This window comes from Rattus norvegicus, chromosome 10 (genome assembly GCF_021556685.1).
Source record: "Rattus norvegicus strain SHRSP/BbbUtx chromosome 10, alternate assembly SHRSP_T2T, whole genome shotgun sequence".
NCBI lineage: Eukaryota > Metazoa > Chordata > Mammalia > Rodentia > Muridae > Rattus > Rattus norvegicus.
Window position 1 is genome coordinate 86,123,552 of NC_141543.1, and position 18,837 is coordinate 86,142,388.

Consider the following 18,837-nt stretch of genomic DNA (forward strand, 5'->3'; position numbering starts at 1 on the left):
CAGATTCCCAATTCTACATCCTTCTGATTTGAGGTCCCAGAAGGAAAGTGCAAGGGGCATCCCCTACCCACAATCAGTATATCGAGGGCCCAGCCACACTCAGTGATAGCACCTCTGGCCCATGTAGATCTGGGGGACAAGGGTGGCAGAATTGCAAAGGGGGGAGGGGGCTGGGTGGACTCCTTTCCCTTCCTTTCCCTCCTCCCCCCTCTTCGTTCCAAATTGGGGGCCGGGCCAGGCAGTTCTGATTGGCTGGGGGCCGGGCTGCTGGCTCCCCCTCTCCAAGAGGCAGGGTTCCTCCCAGCCCTCCTCCATCAGGATGGTATAAAAGGGGCCCAGGCCAGTCGTCGGAGCAGACGGGAGTTTCACCTCCGGACGGAGCAGGAGGCACACGGAGTGAGGCCACGCATGAGCCGAAGCTAACCCCCCACCCCAGCCGCAAAGAGTCTACATGTCTAGGGTCTAGACATGTTCAGCTTTGTGGACCTCCGGCTCCTGCTCCTCTTAGGGGCCACTGCCCTCCTGACGCATGGCCAAGAAGACAGTAAGTTCCAAACTCTGGGGAGGTTATGGTTTCTTGCTATCGCGTTCTGCATAGGGGTCCTAGCAATAAAGACTTAAACGGAAGCGCGGGGTGCTCCAGAGTTAGGAGGGATGAGAAGGTGATGGAGAGGAACTGGGAAGAGAGAGGTCACCCTCGCGAGCAGAGGAGAGTGAGCAGATCTCAGAAGTGGAGCCCTGGTTGAGATGGCACGGCAGGAAATTTCAAGCATCTATCTGTAGCGCGACGGGAAAAGTGGGAATCTGGGCAGGGGTTGGGTCAGAGTACGTCGAAGATCAAATAAGACCTCTGGAATAGAGATTCGAAGCTCAAGATGTAAAAGCAATCAAAAAGGCTGCGGGATGATTCATAAGGAAAGATTGTTTGCCCTCTCTGCAGGCTAGACAGTGTTGCTGGGGCCTCCGGGGTGCTGGGCTCTGGGAGTGGGGTGGGGGGAGGAAGGGACGCACGGAGAGGGCGGGTTGCTGGATGAGAAAGTTTGGCTAAGACTTGACTGGGCGCGGTCCCTGTGCCTCCTGCTGGTCAACCTTGAGCACTACGAGTCCTGGTACAGTACTTTACAGCGCGCGGGCTTAAGAGGGAAAACCTGGGCTATTGCCGGGCCTGGACCCTCATCTCCAGACTAGGAAAATAAAAGCACAGATGGATATGATAGCCTTGGTCTTTGAAAGTGACCCAGGCCAGTAAAATTGGGTCCGCCCCGTGCATTGCTTAGCGTTGCCCGCCACCTAGTGGTTGCTTTGATCCGGTGCTAGAGAGGTGGGCGTGGTTAACTAATCATTGCTATTTGTAGACTTGAGTTCTTTCTTTGGCTAAGGAGTGACCCCAAAGCTCTACTGGCTTTGAAGGAAGGACCGGGAAAGCTTTGATTCCTGGGAGCGGAGAGTTAGGGTGTATCTAACTTTAGGGATATATTTTACTACTCTGGACAAGGCTCCACGGAAGTCACCCTCCTCCATTTTAGCCCCGCCCATTCCGTCCCACCTGCCCAAGGAAAGGAGGTGGGACCAGGGCTGGAATTTCCCTTCTCTCCTCCCACCCCCGCCTCCGGTCTCCCCGCAAACCACGTCCCACAAACCTCCACCTACTTTGTAGGAGCCCTCCTACTCTCCGTCAGGAGGACTTCTATTTCATTTGGTTCCCGCGCGCGTGGGCTGAAGTTGAGTTTGGAAGCAACCCCAGCCTAAAGCTTTGTTTAAATTCCTGGGAACTTGGAAGTTACAGCCCTGGCCAGGCTTCTTGGTGCTGTCACTGAACGCCGTTACAGAGCAGACCTGCATTTAAGGATTTAAGGGAAGAAAATAGGGGTTGGGGGAAAGATGTGGGAAGTGGAAAATCTACGTGCACCTCTTAGACAGGGGAAAGGGTGAGTAAGGCTGGGATCCCTGGTGCATCAGGTAAGGTTTCAGAGCCGCTCATGTCCTGTGTCTCTTCCCATTTGCTCAGTCCCTGAAGTCAGCTGCATACACAATGGCCTAAGGGTCCCTAATGGTGAGACGTGGAAACCTGATGTATGCTTGATCTGTATCTGCCACAATGGCACGGCTGTGTGCGATGGCGTGCTATGCAAAGAAGACTTGGACTGTCCCAACCCCCAAAAACGGGAGGGCGAGTGCTGTCCTTTCTGCCCAGAAGAATATGGTACGGTTCTAGTCCTAGGATTAAGGGAGGTCGGAGTCCCTCCTTTCCCTGTGTCTTGAAAACCTATAACACCCCAGGTACCTTAGCAAATTTACTTCTAACTGCACATTTTTCTCCCCAGTATCACCAGACGCAGAAGTCATAGGAGTCGAGGTAATAGTCTGGCCCCTACTTTTGCCCACCCGTCCATGACTCCCACTGTCCTCCAATAAACTCCAACTTTTTTTTCGTTCTCTAACCGGCCTCTTGTTTCTTCACCCTCAACCCCACAGGGACCCAAGGGAGACCCTGGCCCCCAAGGCCCACGGGTAAGAGCATCTTATTTTAAGTGAGCTGGGAACCTGGAGGGGGTGTGGCTCTGATTTGGGTTCATAACAGCCCCCTCCATTTCTTGGTGCAGGGACCTGTTGGCCCCCCTGGACAAGATGGCATCCCTGGACAGCCTGGACTTCCTGGTCCTCCTGGTCCCCCCGGCCCCCCCGGACCCCCTGGTCTTGGAGGAGTAAGTAGATCTGGGAGACCCCAGACTTATGTGACTCCCCGTTTTGTTTTGTTTTTGTTCATTTGCCTGTTTGTTTTTCTTTGCTTTGGTTTTGTCAGACACAACTTTGTATCTTTAAGTAATCATAAACTTACAGGAAAGTTGCAATGGTACACAGAACTTCTGTTCACCCTTCAAAACACCTGCTTTTTCACTTTCTGGACACACAGCTCTCTCTGTCTCTGTGTATTCCCAACCATTTGAGACATATCGTCAAGAACATGCCCAAAGGGGGTTGGGGATTTGGCTCAGTGGTAGAGCGCTTGCCTAGCAAGCACAAGGCCCTGGGTTCGGTCCCCAGCTCCGGAAAAAAAAAAAAAAGAATAGAAAAAAAATGTTCCCAGAGGTCTGCCTCTGGTGACATGAGCAAGAACATGCCCATGCCTTATGCTCTGAAGCACATTTCCTAAGAGCAAGTGCATCCTCCTATGGGACCATAGCACCACATTTAATGTTGATCTAACGCTATTGCCTGATGGACAGTCCCACTTTCAGATTTCACCGGTGCCTCCCAAAATGTCCTTTGTAGCATCACCCCCTCCCTGTCCAAGACCACCAATTGCATTCCATTATCTCAGTCCTTTGATTCCCACGAGTGTAGGCTGTTTCTGAGACTCTTCGTCATCCTTGACTCAGCGAGGTTTTGAAGAGTCTGGCTGTTGGGCAGAAGCCATTATTTTACAGGTTCTTCGACAATTTGGGATTGGCTGGTTAGATTAGGTTCAGCCAAAGTGTCTGGTACAGGAATATCTTACAGTCTGTATTACTGTCTCTCTTAGTTAATGGCTTCTGGAAGCCTACGTCTGCTTCTCCCATTACTACCATTGCTTCCTGGCTTTTAATTTACCCTCCTGAGTCCTGTTTGTTTTTTGTTTTTCTCTTGTTTTTCTAGAACTTTGCTTCCCAGATGTCCTATGGCTATGATGAGAAATCAGCTGGAGTTTCCGTGCCTGGCCCCATGGTGAGCCACCAGGGGGAGCAGTGGGACAAAGAGGAGGGGGATCCAAGAAAGGCCAACGATGTCCTGGGGAATAACTGGGGAAATAAAGGCCACCTTTGGGACTTCGGATCTAGAGAAGATGCAAGGCAGACAGCTGTGATCCCCACAGGAAGCAGTAGAAACAGATCTCTGATGCACTGCTTTTACTCACAGATATCACAAGCCCCTCTTTTTCCTTCTGTAGGGTCCTTCTGGTCCTCGTGGTCTCCCTGGCCCCCCTGGTGCACCTGTACGTATCTAAGGGTCTTCATGTATCACTTTGGGCATGGGCTGTTGCAGGGAAAGATGGGGATGGGGCAGAAGGCTGGTAGACATCTCTTGTAAGAGGGAGACAGCCTGGAAGGAACCTGCCTTTCTGAGCCTACCCTTCTCTCGTGTTCTTCAGGGTCCTCAAGGTTTCCAAGGCCCCCCTGGTGAACCTGGCGAGCCTGGCGCTTCAGTAAGTTAGTCCTCCATGCAGACACTCCTCCCTCTCCACAAATTCTCCAGTGGAAGGTCACCCATACTGAGTGAGGGGTGGCTTGTCACCACCTAGTTCCAGTCTTCCTCCTTGTTGTCTCTCATCTTGGAGTTCTAACTGCTTCACCTGTCTCCTCTAGGGTCCAATGGGTCCCCGAGGTCCCCCTGGCCCTCCTGGCAAGAACGGAGATGATGTAAGTACCCCGGGGGTGGGGGAGACACTATCAAATCCTGTAGCCTTCGCAATGTGGGTCCTGAAATCCTCCCAGCAGGGTCTCACCACCAATAACCAGGGGAAGAGAACTCAAGATGGCCCTTGGCAGTGATCTTTCCACTGAATAGAATGCTCTAGTTAGGCAGCCCCCATCTCTGCCTACATCTTCACCCCTTCCACACCCTGTCTCCATCCCTTGGAGTAATCTGGGTTTAAGAGCTCTGGGTGTGAGCAGGTGTGGAAACGAATATACCACTGGTGGGAATTCCCTGGAAGGTACTTAAACTGAGTTTTAGGTTAGAAGTTAGATTTGGTTCCCCTAAACCAAAGCCACCCTTCAATAACACCCCCCCCCCGACAGGGTTGGGGATTTAGCTCAGTGGTAGAGCGCTTGCCTAGCAAGCGCAAGGCCCTGGGTTCGGTTCCCAGCTCCGAAAAAAAGAAAAAGAAAAAAAAATAACACCCCCCCATAAACCTGAGCCCTCCCACCGTTTCCCAGTGTGGGGGCTAGGGGGGCATTGCCATAATGGCTTTTTCTCTCTCTGCAGGGGGAAGCTGGTAAGCCTGGCCGCCCTGGTGAGCGTGGACCTCCTGGACCTCAGGTATGCAAGATATGAGGGTGGGCCAGGGCTCCCTGCACTGGGGATGCATCTAGGAGCAATATTCACAGAGCCCTTCCTTCTGACACCTTTCCAAGTCCTCATTTGTCTTTCTCTCCAGGGTGCTCGTGGATTGCCTGGAACAGCTGGCCTCCCCGGAATGAAGGGACACAGAGTAAGTCTCTCTTGAGTCACTGAAACACCCAAAGTCCCAAATCAACATCTTATCCCCTTCCCTATGAGATCCTGTTGTGTATCATGTTAGGTGGTAGCTACAGATGTCTCAAGGGTCATAGGTTAGACATCTAGAATAACTTCCTTTTGTGGGGGAAGAAGTTGCAATAAAGAGACTGGCTGGGCTGATAGGTGAATTGGGGTCTAGTTCAGCTCAGAGGCAGGGAGACAACTGGAGGTCTTCCAAAAGTTAGCGTCAAATCTGTGTGGGTGTCGAAGAGGTATACTCCCCCACCTGGCGTCTTACTTCGTCTTCTTCCTTGTGAAGGGTTTCAGTGGTTTGGATGGTGCCAAAGGAGATACTGGTCCTGCTGGTCCTAAGGTAAGATATTGTCGAGGTCCTGAACTGCCCACGCCCAACAGTTCTGCTCCACATGAATACTTCACTCTGTGCTCTCTTCCTAGGGAGAGCCTGGCAGTCCTGGTGAAAATGGAGCTCCCGGCCAGATGGTGAGTTTGCCAGCTTGAGCGATCGGGGGCACTCCAAGAGGGAGGGCTAGGGTGAAGGGTGGATGGAGGCTATGGAAGGAGGTGTCTCCATCTCACTCAACCATCCTTGGTTTCGTTATTAGGGTCCCCGAGGTCTGCCTGGTGAGAGAGGTCGCCCTGGACCCCCTGGCAGTGCTGTAAGTACCCCTGGCTGCTTGGATGCCCCTGGGCTCTGGCTGGAGTTCCCCAGGGACTAAGGGAACTAACTGGCCAGTGCTCAGGGGGCATAATTGGGCTTCGTCTCTCTTGCAGGGTGCTCGTGGTAACGATGGTGCTGTCGGTGCAGCTGGGCCCCCCGTAAGTATGGCCTTGACTTTGAGTTTGGGAGTGGGGTGAGACTTCAGGGTCAGCTCTTGGGACTGACATCAGCCATTGAAACTTAAAAGCTCTCAGTCTCCGCCTTGTAGCTAAACCTCCATTTTATTCACAGGGTCCCACCGGCCCTACTGGCCCTCCTGGCTTCCCTGGTGCAGCTGGTGCTAAGGTGAGACTCATCCTTTCTTTGAACATGATTGGCATAGGCCAAGGGCTAGGTGTCACCCCAGATCAGAGAAGCCCAGAGTGGCAAGAGTGAATGAAACACATTGCACAACACCCTTATCCTCGTGTTCCCTCCCTAGCTCTCAAAATCCTCATCCTTGCTCCCCCGCCCTCTAACACCTGACATCTGGAAGTAATGCTGGGTGCCCCATTCTGATTTGTCCTTTCCTCCAATCCAGGGTGAAGCTGGTCCCCAGGGAGCCCGAGGCTCTGAAGGTCCCCAGGGTGTGCGTGGTGAGCCCGGACCCCCTGGCCCTGCTGGTGCTGCTGGTCCTGCTGTAAGTGTCCTCTCTGCTGCTGACCCCAGTGCCACTTGCCAGTTTCACCATTCTAGGCTGTCACTCACCCTCCTTTCTCTCTGTGACAGGGAAACCCTGGTGCTGATGGACAACCTGGTGCTAAAGGTGCCAATGTAAGTCACTAGTGGCCCTCCTCCTCCCCTGCCCACCTGCCACCTGCCCCATGCCCTTCACCCTTGGGCTAAAATGTCTGTCCTGACTCCTGCAGGGTGCTCCTGGTATTGCTGGTGCTCCTGGCTTCCCTGGTGCCCGAGGCCCCTCTGGACCTCAGGGCCCCAGCGGCGCTCCTGGTCCCAAAGGCAACAGTGTAAGTATAAGACTCTCCCTTCTGCCGGGCTCATGCACTAGCTCCAGTGCGCCCCCTTCTGGAGAAGCGTACACTTGCAAACCAATAGAGCAACTCCAATTCTTGTCCTCTTTCTGTCCCTACACAGGGTGAACCTGGTGCCCCTGGCAACAAAGGAGACACTGGTGCCAAAGGAGAACCCGTAAGTCACACATCACCCCTTTTCCTCCGAAGCCCCCAAGACCTGGAAGCCTCACAGGGGAGCTCCAGGGAGGAAGGGAACCCCCTGCCTCATACCCAGAAGCCCTGTTGCTAGAGGCCAGCATCATAGGCTCCTGGGCTTGTGCCCTCTCACCAAGGCCACTCCCTCTCTGTCCAGGGCCCTGCTGGAGTTCAAGGTCCCCCTGGCCCTGCTGGAGAAGAAGGAAAACGAGGAGCCCGTGGTGAGCCTGGACCTAGCGGCCTGCCCGGACCTCCTGGCGAGCGCGTAAGTGTCCCCTGTGTCTCTCAACCTTTGCTCTTAGTGCTCCCCCAGTGCTGCAGTGGTGATTGAACTCACTGGCCTTTTTTTTTCCCTCCCTGCAGGGTGGACCTGGTAGCCGTGGTTTCCCTGGTGCTGATGGTGTTGCTGGCCCCAAGGTAATCTCTCTCTCTAGCAGAGAAGCTGACTCCCCAGCTGCCTGACATCACCTCACCCTGACAGTACTGTTCACACCTACCTGGACTCATATCTGCAACCGTGCTCCCTGCCACCTGTGCCTATGTCTGGGTCTCCCTCCTCCTCTTCCTCTTCTTCCTCCTCTTCCTCCTCCTCCTCCTCTTCCTCCTCCTCTTTCTTCTCCTTCCTCTTCCTCCTCCTCATGTGTGGCATCTCTTTGGCATCCCCATGAATCCTCCTCAAAGCCCCAGACCTTCTACCAGCATGAAGAAGGTGCTAATCCACAATAATGAGGCCAAGCTTGTGACCCTGATGTATCTGTGACTTCTTTCCACTTAGGGTCCTGCTGGTGAACGTGGTTCTCCTGGCCCTGCTGGTCCCAAAGGTTCTCCTGGTGAAGCTGGTCGCCCTGGTGAAGCTGGTCTCCCTGGTGCCAAGGTGAGAAGATCCTCAGTCCTGCATGGGACTTGGATCAGCCTGCAGCTAGTGCTCTAGACTCCCCCTCCCATCCCCCTCCTCCCCTTGTCAGCCCCCTCCTCCTTCCCTCGTTCATGCTCTCCTGCCTCTCCCTAGGGTCTCACTGGCAGTCCTGGCAGCCCTGGTCCTGATGGCAAAACCGGCCCCCCTGTAAGTATGCCTGTTCTCTTACGCCTCACCCCTACCATCTGATGTGCCTACCTTAGTCCTTACCACAACACTTGTGCCTCCCATCCTCAGGGTCCCGCTGGTCAAGATGGTCGCCCTGGACCCGCAGGTCCTCCTGGAGCCCGTGGACAGGCTGGTGTGATGGGATTCCCTGGACCTAAGGGTACTGCTGTAAGTATCCAGTGAGGAACACTGAAGAACTAGGAACAGGCATACTAACTCAACTGACTTGCTGTGTGACCTCAGACCTTTAATGACCCTTTCTGGGCCCATTAGTGAAATAAGAGACCGTTGATGGCTCCACGATCATCACTTTGTCATTTACCATTTTATCACTTGATAAATAAATTTTGTTGCTAGGCAGGCTTCCCTGAACACACAGATAAGATGGCCCTTTTACGTGATAGTCTCACCCAAGTTTGGTAAGGAGGGGAGAGCCTTGAGATGATCCCCATTAGCAGTTCAGGTCACTGAAGGTGTGTATCAAGGGGAAGGAAAGGGAAAGAGTGACCAGGAAGGGGCCTCGGGCACCTTCTTTGGGTGCAGGAAGAGAGGCCAAGCATTAGATGCCAGCAAGACCTTCACCTAGACCCTGAAGCTTGCCATCCTCTTTCAGTCTTCCCGAACAGAAAGCCCCCTAGGAACACTCACTATGAGAGGTCCTCGACTGTAATAGTCTCGACCTGTGACCCTCAGTCTTGCCTCCCTTTCTACACAGGGAGAACCTGGAAAGGCTGGAGAACGAGGTGTCCCCGGACCCCCTGGCGCTGTTGTAAGTATCTCTTTTGAGTCTCTGTCACCATCCTCACATGGCAAGAGTCACTAGTGGGCTCTGCTGTGTCCCAGAGGTCCAGTCCCTACCTGCTGCTGCCATCTGCCACACTGAATTTATCACCTTCTCCCCACAGGGTCCCGCTGGCAAAGATGGCGAAGCTGGAGCTCAAGGAGCCCCCGGCCCTGCTGTAAGTACCCCTGTCTGCAAGCCCTGGGGATCGGGAGAGGCAGGGCCTAGCCTCCCTTCTCCTTGGACTCTTCATGACCACTGCCTGTTCTCTACGACAGGGTCCTGCTGGTGAGAGAGGTGAACAAGGTCCCGCTGGCTCCCCTGGATTCCAGGTAAGGCCTCGTGACTTAGGTCTGTAGGGAAGCGTGAAGAGCGGTCCTTTGTTAACAGTTAAAGATTCTAAACTCTTCACCTTCTTCCCTCCACCTCCCACTTTACAGGGTCTTCCTGGTCCCGCTGGTCCTCCTGGTGAAGCAGGCAAGCCTGGTGAACAGGTAAGAGGTAGTAGCTGTCAAGAAAGTGGAAGCATGCAAGAAATACAAAGCGAAAAGACCACCTGTAGCTGCTTAGGAAACATCCAGCTAGAGGGATAGGGATGAAACACCAGGGGAGGACTTTGGCTACACCAAAAGTGTGAGAGCGCTCACTGCACATCATGTGGCAGTGGCTGTGTGGCTTCTAGGCAAGGTGACTTCTTTATGCAAACTCCTGGAATAATTCTGGCGTTACCTCAAGCCTTCCCACTGTAATGAGGAATTTCAGCTCTAAGCTGAGAAGGTGTTCCTCTGGGCTCTGAGGACCAGCCCTAGGAAGGGGGGCAGAGGCTCTTTCTCAGGTGGAGGTTGGGCTCACTGCTGTTCCTCTTTCTACCCTCAGGGTGTTCCTGGAGACCTTGGTGCCCCTGGACCCTCTGGCGCAAGAGTACGTGAGCCCTCTAGTACCAGTTCCATTACAACGTCCCAAGCTCAGTCCTGTCAGAGCATCATGAGCCCTTTCCTTCCTCTCTAGGGCGAGAGAGGTTTCCCTGGTGAACGTGGTGTACAAGGTCCCCCAGGTCCTGCTGGTCCCCGAGGAAACAATGGTGCCCCCGGCAACGATGGTGCCAAGGTGAGAGCATCATGGAAGGGCATGATGGCTGGAACCCAGACTATAGGGCTTGGGGACAAGATCAGAGTGGGAACCCAGGGGGTCCAATGTCGGGTCTGTGAGTTTGTTCTGGCTGGAACCTGTGATCTGGGATCCACACATAAGGGATCCTAAGTGAGCTGATGGCTCTGAGACACTTCTGAGACTCACTGATCTTGTTTACCAAACAGGGTGATACTGGTGCCCCCGGAGCTCCTGGTAGCCAGGGTGCCCCCGGTCTTCAGGGAATGCCTGGTGAACGTGGTGCAGCTGGTCTTCCAGGTCCTAAGGGTGACAGAGTAAGTCAACCTTCCCCTCCCATGAGCCCTTGGTGGTTCTCGTTTATCTCCTTGCTTTGCTGGTTACTCTATTACCTATGATCCGGGCCCTTCTGATGTGTCACCATGGGGATGAAAGTTGGGGCATCTCCCTGATAGAGGTTCCTTTATTTATCACTCTGTAGACTTCAGGGCTCTCTTAACCCAGTTTCCACCTGAAACCCCAGGTAGGCAACTTTAACCCCTGAAAGAACATTGTATCCTTGGCTGAGCTGAAGAGGTCCTCTTAGATACATCCACAGAACACGGTAGCTAAATTCCTGGCCCTAGTCTGGAAGTCTCAGATTTTTTTTTTCCCTGTCTTTAGGGTGATGCTGGTCCCAAAGGTGCTGATGGTTCTCCTGGCAAAGATGGCGTCCGTGGTCTGACTGGTCCCATTGGTCCTCCTGGCCCTGCTGGTGCCCCTGGTGACAAGGTTAGTGGCTACCTCTCCACCTTATCTCTTGACACAAAGCTGCCTCAGCAAGCTCAGATGGGGCTATGCAGGGAAGGCAGGTCCTGACATATGAAGCTGGTGACCCAGGAAGTTCAAGGGACCAGAAGGGAGGGAAGGTGTCACTGTCCATCTCCCCAAAGAGTTCAGAGTTCCTGTCTCTCCCTCATAGGGTGAAACTGGTCCCAGTGGTCCTGCTGGCCCCACCGGAGCCCGTGGTGCCCCCGTAAGTATAGCCCTTCTCTCCTACCTGCTTTCTGTCCCCACCCCAAACCCCATTCCTTTATTCCTTCATCCCTCTCCTTCCCTAACGTTGAGAAAACTTCTCCAACGTGTTCTTCTTCTTCTAGGGAGACCGTGGTGAGCCTGGTCCCCCTGGTCCTGCTGGCTTCGCTGGCCCCCCTGTGAGTACCTCTTCACTATCTGTCCCCAACTGAGACATAAGGCCTGGGACCTTGGGTGACTGAATGAGAGCAGAAGTGTTACCCTGAGTCAGGGGAGAAGGGTGGGGAGGTACTGGTTGTCTCCAAGAGTCTCTGCATCTCCAAGTCCCTATCTGTGGCCTCTCCTCTAGCCCAGAGACCCTCTGCTCCCAGGCTGCCTCATCCACTCCTCCATTGTCCATTCTCCCTCCCACCTAGGGTGCTGATGGCCAACCTGGTGCGAAAGGTGAACCTGGTGATACTGGTGTGAAAGGTGACGCTGGTCCTCCTGGCCCTGCTGGTCCCGCTGGACCCCCTGGCCCCATTGTAAGTATCTTACCCTCTACACCATAAGCTTTTGGTAGCCTTGGACTTGTGGCTAGCCTGGGTCTCATACCTGGACACTCTCTTACAGGGTAACGTTGGTGCTCCTGGACCCAAAGGTTCTCGTGGTGCTGCTGGTCCCCCTGTGAGTACCATCCAAAGTCGAGACTCCCCAAAGGCAGAGATTGGAGGAGATCAGGCGAGGTAACAAGTGACCATTCCCTTCTGACCACCCGATGTTCTCTCTTGCCAGGGTGCTACTGGTTTCCCTGGTGCTGCTGGTCGTGTTGGTCCCCCTGGTCCCTCTGTGAGTATCTGTGGTTCTGGAATGGGGATGGGGATGAGACACACATACACACTGTCAAGACAGAAGGCCTGGCTGGGGCATGCCGCTGTGATGCTTTGGAAGCTTGGACTCTGACAGTCCCTTTTGTGCCCATGTAGGGAAATGCTGGACCCCCTGGCCCTCCCGGTCCCGTTGGCAAAGAAGGGGGCAAAGGTCCCCGTGGTGAGACTGGTCCCGCTGGACGTCCTGGTGAAGTTGGTCCCCCAGGTCCCCCTGGCCCTGCTGGTGAGAAAGGATCTCCTGGTGCTGATGGACCTGCTGTAAGTGCTATGAGATCTCTGTGTTTCTGGAGAGATCCAGAGTTGTGTAGGTTTCCTGTGCCACCGTGATCCCATCTCACTCCTGTCTGCCTCCCTCAGGGCTCTCCTGGTACCCCTGGACCTCAGGGTATTGCTGGACAGCGTGGTGTGGTCGGTCTTCCCGGTCAGAGAGGAGAAAGAGGTTTCCCTGGTCTTCCTGGACCCTCTGTGAGTGTTCCTTCATCTTGGGGTCTCCAAGAAGAATGGTCCTAGGACTTGGTTCCTAGAAGGGGCAGGGGTAGCAGTGGTCAAGACAAGGAGATCAAATGTGATAGAAATGCTCTCACGAGAGCCAGGTGTTGGTGGTGGTGTCAAACACCTTGAATCCTAGCACTAAGGAGGCAGAGATGGGTGAATTTCTGAGTTCAAGACCTGCTTGGTCTACATAGCGAGTCCTAGGACAGCTAGGGCTACACAGAGAAACCCTGTCTTGAAAACCAAACTAAACAAACATACAAAAAAAAGGTCTCGTGGCTTGAACCACCACGTCTGACCTCCAGCCTTACTCTGTTCTTTAGGGTGAACCCGGCAAACAAGGTCCTTCTGGAGCAAGTGGTGAACGTGGTCCCCCTGGCCCTATGGGCCCCCCTGGATTGGCTGGCCCCCCTGGTGAATCTGGTCGTGAGGTAAGCACCCTCTACCTACTGGCCAGTACCATGCAGGACCGCTAATCGTGTGCCTGCCTCTTCCCTGGAGTGGCCTCTCATCTCTCCCCGCTCCCTCTACAGGGATCCCCTGGTGCTGAAGGCTCCCCTGGAAGAGATGGTGCTCCTGGTGCCAAGGTAAGAGGTCATGCCACACATCGCACATCAGGCTGGACTCTGGTTTGCCCTGGCCCCTCCCCAGACAGGACCCTTCATCTGAAGCTGACCCCATGACTTCTACTCTCTGTTCCCAGGGTGACCGTGGTGAGACTGGCCCTGCTGGCCCCCCTGGTGCTCCTGGTGCTCCTGGTGCTCCCGGCCCTGTTGGTCCTGCTGGCAAGAATGGCGACCGTGGTGAGACTGTAAGTGGCTGAGCTCAGGTCAGATCTCTTTTTCAGGCAGATTACCTCACTCAGGCTGGGGAAGAAGAGGGTCTTGGGATATATCTGGGCCGCTGGCCTCCCTGGAAAAACAGTCATAACTTGGCCTTCATCTAGGCAGGACCCCATCTTCACCAAGGCTTAGGGCTTGTCCCACCTTATCACATGAAGCCTGGCTCTGGGGAGGTTTCATTGGGAATCAGGAGAGGTGGCCACAGCAGAAGGTGTGGGTTAGGAGTTGTCTAACCAAGGGAAGGTTCATCCTGCATCCCTCGACCTTGGCCTTCCCCAAGTCAAGATCTAACACACTATTTTCTCTCCAGGGTCCTGCTGGTCCTGCTGGTCCCATTGGCCCTGCTGGTGCCCGTGGTCCTGCTGTAAGTGTCCCATGCCAACCTCATGCCCTGTGAACATTGGCCTAGATGTGAACAGAGTTCCACCCAACACTCAACGTGACTTTGCACCTGACAGCCTGTCTCCTCTCTTTTAGGGACCCCAAGGCCCCCGTGGTGACAAGGGTGAGACAGGCGAACAAGGTGACAGAGGCATAAAGGGTCATCGTGGCTTCTCTGGTCTCCAGGGTCCTCCTGGCTCTCCTGTGAGTAAACTCACCTTCCTAGCCCTGGCTACCTCAGGCCTTCTCTATCATATCCTGGTGCAGACTGCATAGTGGGAGAGGAGCATTTGCCTCGGTGTCTACTCTAGGTAGACATTCTGATTCTTCCTAGTGAGGGTGAGGGATAGGGGAAAGAGAGAGAGTGCTCAACGAAGGATTGTGGTGGGAATGGTCTAGGACACGTCACCTTCACTACCCCTGAACTGCTTTTCTCTGTTCTTCAGGGCTCTCCTGGTGAACAAGGCCCCTCTGGAGCTTCTGGTCCTGCAGGTCCCCGGGTAAGTTGTACCTTCCACCTTATTTCTTCCTGGAGTCCCTCCCTGTCCTGGTTACTTTCAAGTATCCCTCTGTTCTTCAGAGAAGAGTTCAGAGACCAGACAGTGGGTGGGGAGGAAAAGAATCTTGGTCTTGTAGAGCCTTTGACTTTCCCATCCCTGCCCCTTGCAAGCCTAGCTATAGGAACTAGTTGAGGACACCTTTTGAGACAGAAGCAGAGATTGGGCAGGGCCAGCAGTGGGGGGAGGGGGAGTGCTTCTGAGCCAGAGTCGGGGCTGCCTTGGGTTTCTAGCCATATTTTTCTAACCATCTCTCTATCCCCCAGGGTCCCCCTGGCTCTGCTGGTTCTCCTGGCAAAGATGGACTCAACGGTCTCCCTGGCCCCATTGGTCCCCCTGGTCCTCGAGGTCGCACTGGCGATAGTGGTCCTGCTGTAAGTAGCCTCACATCCTCTGCCTCCTGACCCTCCCCAGGAAGACTCGAGTACCAGAAAACCCTGATCTCCTTTCTCTACACAGGGTCCCCCCGGACCTCCTGGACCCCCTGGCCCTCCCGGTCCTCCCAGCGGTGGTTATGACTTCAGCTTCCTGCCTCAGCCACCTCAAGAGAAGTCTCAAGATGGTGGCCGTTACTACCGGGCCGATGATGCCAACGTGGTCCGTGACCGTGACCTTGAGGTGGACACTACCCTCAAGAGCCTGAGCCAGCAGATTGAGAACATCCGCAGCCCTGAGGGCAGCCGCAAGAACCCCGCCCGCACATGCCGTGACCTCAAGATGTGCCACTCTGACTGGAAGAGCGGTAAGGACTAACCCCAGCTGCCTCTCTTCCCGTGCTCTCTTCCGAAGCCCACCATGCTGCTTCCCCGTGTTTTTATGCATCCGTATGGTGCTGGCTGCCTAACTTCTCCTGACTCTGCGTTGCCCTGCCCACTTCAGGAGAGTACTGGATCGACCCTAACCAAGGCTGCAACCTGGATGCCATCAAGGTCTACTGCAACATGGAGACAGGTCAGACCTGTGTGTTCCCCACTCAGCCCTCTGTGCCTCAGAAGAACTGGTACATCAGCCCAAACCCCAAGGAGAAGAAGCATGTCTGGTTTGGAGAGAGCATGACCGATGGATTCCAGGTACGTGCACTGAACCCCAGAGCCACTCTACAGGAGGAGATGGGTTAGCCTCATACCCAGAAAGCACAAGACGTTCTGGAGTGGATTTAATATCTGCTTAGTGGAAGGGCAGATGTGGATCTAGGATATAGGAATCCTGGGTAAAAAGGCAAGGACTAGAAGGTCCGTGTGATGGCTCAATTTCCCCTCTCTCTGGCCCGTGCAGTTCGAGTATGGAAGCGAAGGTTCCGATCCTGCCGATGTCGCTATCCAGCTGACCTTCCTGCGCCTGATGTCCACCGAGGCCTCCCAGAACATCACCTATCACTGCAAGAACAGCGTAGCCTACATGGACCAACAGACTGGCAACCTCAAGAAGTCCCTGCTCCTCCAGGGCTCCAACGAGATCGAGCTCAGGGGCGAAGGCAACAGTCGATTCACCTACAGCACGCTTGTGGATGGCTGCACGGTGAGTATCCCCAGACCAGGTCCCGCCCACTTCTTTGGGCATCTGCTTTAGCCTCCTGGCAGATCAGAATGAGCCTCACTCCATCCCCGCCCCTGGTAATGACCCTCTCCCACCATCTCCATCCACTCCAGAGTCACACCGGAACTTGGGGCAAGACAGTCATCGAATACAAAACCACCAAGACCTCCCGCCTGCCCATCATCGATGTGGCTCCCTTGGACATTGGTGCCCCAGACCAGGAATTCGGAATGGACATTGGCCCTGCCTGCTTCGTGTAAACTCCCTCCATCCCAATCTGGTTCCCTCCCACCCAGCCCACTTTCCCCCAACCCTGGAAACAGACCAACAACCCAAACTCAATTTCCCCAAAAGCCAAAAATTGGGAGACAATTTTACATGGACTTTGGAAAACATTTTTTTCCTTTGCATTCATCTCTCAAACTTAGTTTTTATCTTTGACCAACTGAACGTGACCAAAAACCAAAAGTGCATTCAACCTTACCAAAAAGAAAAAAAAATAAGAATAAATAAATAACTTTTTAAAAAAGGAAGCTTGGTCCTCTTGCTTGAAGACCTATGTGGGTATAAGTCCCTTTCTGCCCACTGGGCTTATGATACCCCAAATGCTGCCTTTTCTGTTCCTTTCTCCACCCCCTCTTGGGGCCTCTCCTCCATTGCTCCCCAAATTTAAGTCTCCCCCAAAGACACAGGAAATAATGCATTGTCTGCCCAGCCAGCAAAGGCAGTGCTGAATCGTCCCACCAGCCCCTCAACCCCCAGCCTACTTCCCTACCCAGCACCTTCAAATCCTGCCGGGACATGGGGTTCTCGGACTATTGAAGGAGCCTAACCATCTGGCATCTCCATGGCCTCTGCAACAAATCCCCACACACACTTTGTTTTTGAGGGCCTGTGCTGGGGGAGCCACCTGCCCCTCGCAGGGGTTTGGAGCCAGGCAGGGTCACAGCAGACTGGAAACATCGGCCACACATGTGCAGGCTGGGTGGGAGAGACTGTTCTGTTCCTTGTGTAATTGTGTTGCTGAAAGACTACCTCGTTCGTGTCTTTGTGTGTCACCGGGGCAACTGTGTGGGGGCGGGGATGGGGGCAGGGTGGCAGCGCGCCCAGTTTGGTATCAAAGGTGCTACATCTCTGTGAAGGGGTGGGGTGGGAAGGAATTTCTGGTGCTATAGAATCTGAGATGCTCCCCTAGACCAGCAAATGTTCCTTTTGTTCAAAGTATTTTTTTATTCTTTTTTTTTTTTAATGGATAGGGACTTGTGTGAATTTTCTTTTCCTGACGGTGCTATTTAACAAGGGAGGAGAGAGTGCCAACTCCAGCCTGCTCTCTCTCTACCCCCCTCTTCACTCTTCCAGCTCCTGGGCCTATCTGATGATCTCTCTCTCTTCTGAAACCCTCCCCTCTTGCTGCTGCTCCCTACCCTCAGCTTCTCTCTCTCTCTGTCCTGCATCAGGGTTTCAGAGCACCATTTTCCAAAGCACAAAGCAGTTTTTATCCCTGGGGTGGGAGGAAGCAAGAGACTCTGTACCTATTTTGTATGTGTATAATAATTTGAGATGTTTTTAATTATTTTGATTGCTGGAATAAAGCATGTGGAAATGACCCAACGCATGTTCAGTGGTCTCTGAATTTCCTTCCTGGGACTTGGGGAGGTGGGGATCCAGGGAGAGGCTTTGGGATGTGTGAGGCAGGGAGCTTGTCTTCTACCATCACCCTTTATCTCTCCCCCCACTTCTCATCCAGATGCCGTTGCCTTCCTCTTGCCTTTCTTACGCCTTAGACCCATTTTTCTTGCCTCTTTTACCTTTTCCCCTTTCAAGTCCTCTTTGCACATCCCCAAGTCCCCCAAGTCTCCACCACAGTTCAATACCAGACGCACAGCATCACGGGCAAACTCGCACGCACTTCAAATCCTGGACCACCCATACCTCAGGCCAGAATCCTAATGGTGTATCACTCTTCCATGATGTAGACCTGAGGCCTGGCGAGGTGTTGCCTATGGGTCCTGAGAGGCTCAGGGACTCTCAAAAGGATCCAGAGGGAGGGAACAGGGACTGAGTCATGGAGGACCAGGTTTCTCCCTGGTCAAGCATGGAGGGGTAGTTGGCTTCTCCCCATCTCTTGCCCAAAGAAACAAGTGATTTGATATAGAAGGGGCCTTTTGAGGCTGGAGTGCCACCAGGAGGGTAAGAATGTTCTGAGGTCACTCTTGCTCTCACCAGAGGGAGGTGCCCAGCTCCCAAAGGGATCTCCTGGGGGCTCTTAGAGAGCTGTGGTGAAGGAACTTCCAGTGTGTCACCAGAAAGGACAGGACCCCACACCACAGAGGTGCGTGGGTCACTCCTGGTCTTCGGCGTGCCCAGAGAGCGTGCTGGCTCGGTGCAGGGGGCCTGTGGAATCATGCCACCCTTCCTCCTGCCTCTTCTTCCCTTTGCCTTTATCTCTACAACTTTTTGCTTCTTTTTCCTCCTTTTCCCCCCTCCCTCCTTCCCTCCCTTCCTCTGCCGGTCTGAGAATCTGAGGCCCTAGGAGAGTGGTAACTGACTGTCCCCCACATCTCAGAGAATGGGGACATAGTGGAAGGTCTGAGAATCCAGCAGGCAGGAGTCTGCACTGAACCGGACACTAAACATAAGGACACAGGTGACCCCATTCAGGGGGTCAGGTCTCAAATTTGAAAGGAAGGCACAGACTACTTGTAGCTTCCCTTTCTCGTGCTACCAGAGAGACCAACTAATCTACTGCAGTGTCCACTGGACACGATCTTACTGCCACTGAGTACTCGAGACTGTTAATTATGACCTTTAATAATTTATTACTAGCACTTTACATGAGGGCAATGTAAAAAGAAAATTTATCTAGAGAGGAAAAGAAGTTGAGGAGTATAAATGAAGATCTATTCAGACACAAATTACCCAAAATTGCGTGGTCCTGATAGACCCATTGATTGATGCAGTGATTGGGTGATACCTTTCTCCCCAGGCATCCCCAGTCTTGAGGCTCTTCCTGGCTTAGACCCTATCTCTTCCCATCCTCACAGGGTCCATCCTTCTGAACTCAGCATCTGAGCTGTACCTGGCCACT

The 18,837-nt window shown here is 53.8% G+C and overlaps 1 protein-coding gene across 2 annotated transcripts; it reads left to right on the plus strand.

Moving 5' to 3' along the window:
- The first annotated feature begins 354 nt into the window (after positions 1 to 354).
- On the plus strand, positions 355 to 17,364 carry Col1a1 (collagen type I alpha 1 chain). 2 transcript variants are annotated; one of them, NM_053304.1, is given in 51 exon segments: positions 358 to 544; positions 2,009 to 2,203; positions 2,325 to 2,356; positions 2,476 to 2,511; positions 2,604 to 2,705; positions 3,637 to 3,705; positions 3,929 to 3,973; positions 4,130 to 4,183; positions 4,344 to 4,397; positions 4,966 to 5,019; positions 5,138 to 5,191; positions 5,519 to 5,572; positions 5,656 to 5,700; positions 5,823 to 5,876; positions 5,992 to 6,036; positions 6,170 to 6,223; positions 6,459 to 6,557; positions 6,647 to 6,691; positions 6,787 to 6,885; positions 7,013 to 7,066; positions 7,244 to 7,351; positions 7,450 to 7,503; positions 7,862 to 7,960; positions 8,096 to 8,149; positions 8,240 to 8,338; positions 8,886 to 8,939; positions 9,076 to 9,129; positions 9,230 to 9,283; positions 9,392 to 9,445; positions 9,828 to 9,872; positions 9,960 to 10,058; positions 10,268 to 10,375; positions 10,722 to 10,829; positions 11,020 to 11,073; positions 11,198 to 11,251; positions 11,489 to 11,596; positions 11,685 to 11,738; positions 11,847 to 11,900; positions 12,038 to 12,199; positions 12,299 to 12,406; positions 12,757 to 12,864; positions 12,967 to 13,020; positions 13,137 to 13,244; positions 13,586 to 13,639; positions 13,753 to 13,860; positions 14,103 to 14,156; positions 14,480 to 14,587; positions 14,673 to 14,955; positions 15,093 to 15,283; positions 15,489 to 15,731; positions 15,863 to 17,364. In NM_053304.1, coding segments are annotated over 51 exon segments (4,362 nt in total). In that variant the 5' UTR covers positions 358 to 468; the 3' UTR covers positions 16,010 to 17,364.
- The last annotated feature ends 1,473 nt before the right edge of the window (positions 17,365 to 18,837 follow it).

Coding starts and splice junctions, on each gene's coding strand:
- Col1a1 (XM_087571088.1), top strand. CDS start 3,652: ATGTCCTATGGCTATGATGAGAAATCAGCTGGAGTTTCCGTGCCTGGC. Junction 3,974..4,129: donor CTGGCCCCCCTGGTGCACCT/GTACGTATCTAA, acceptor CGTGTTCTTCAG/GGTCCTCAAGGTTTCCAAGG. Junction 6,886..7,012: donor CTGGTCCCAAAGGCAACAGT/GTAAGTATAAGA, acceptor GTCCCTACACAG/GGTGAACCTGGTGCCCCTGG.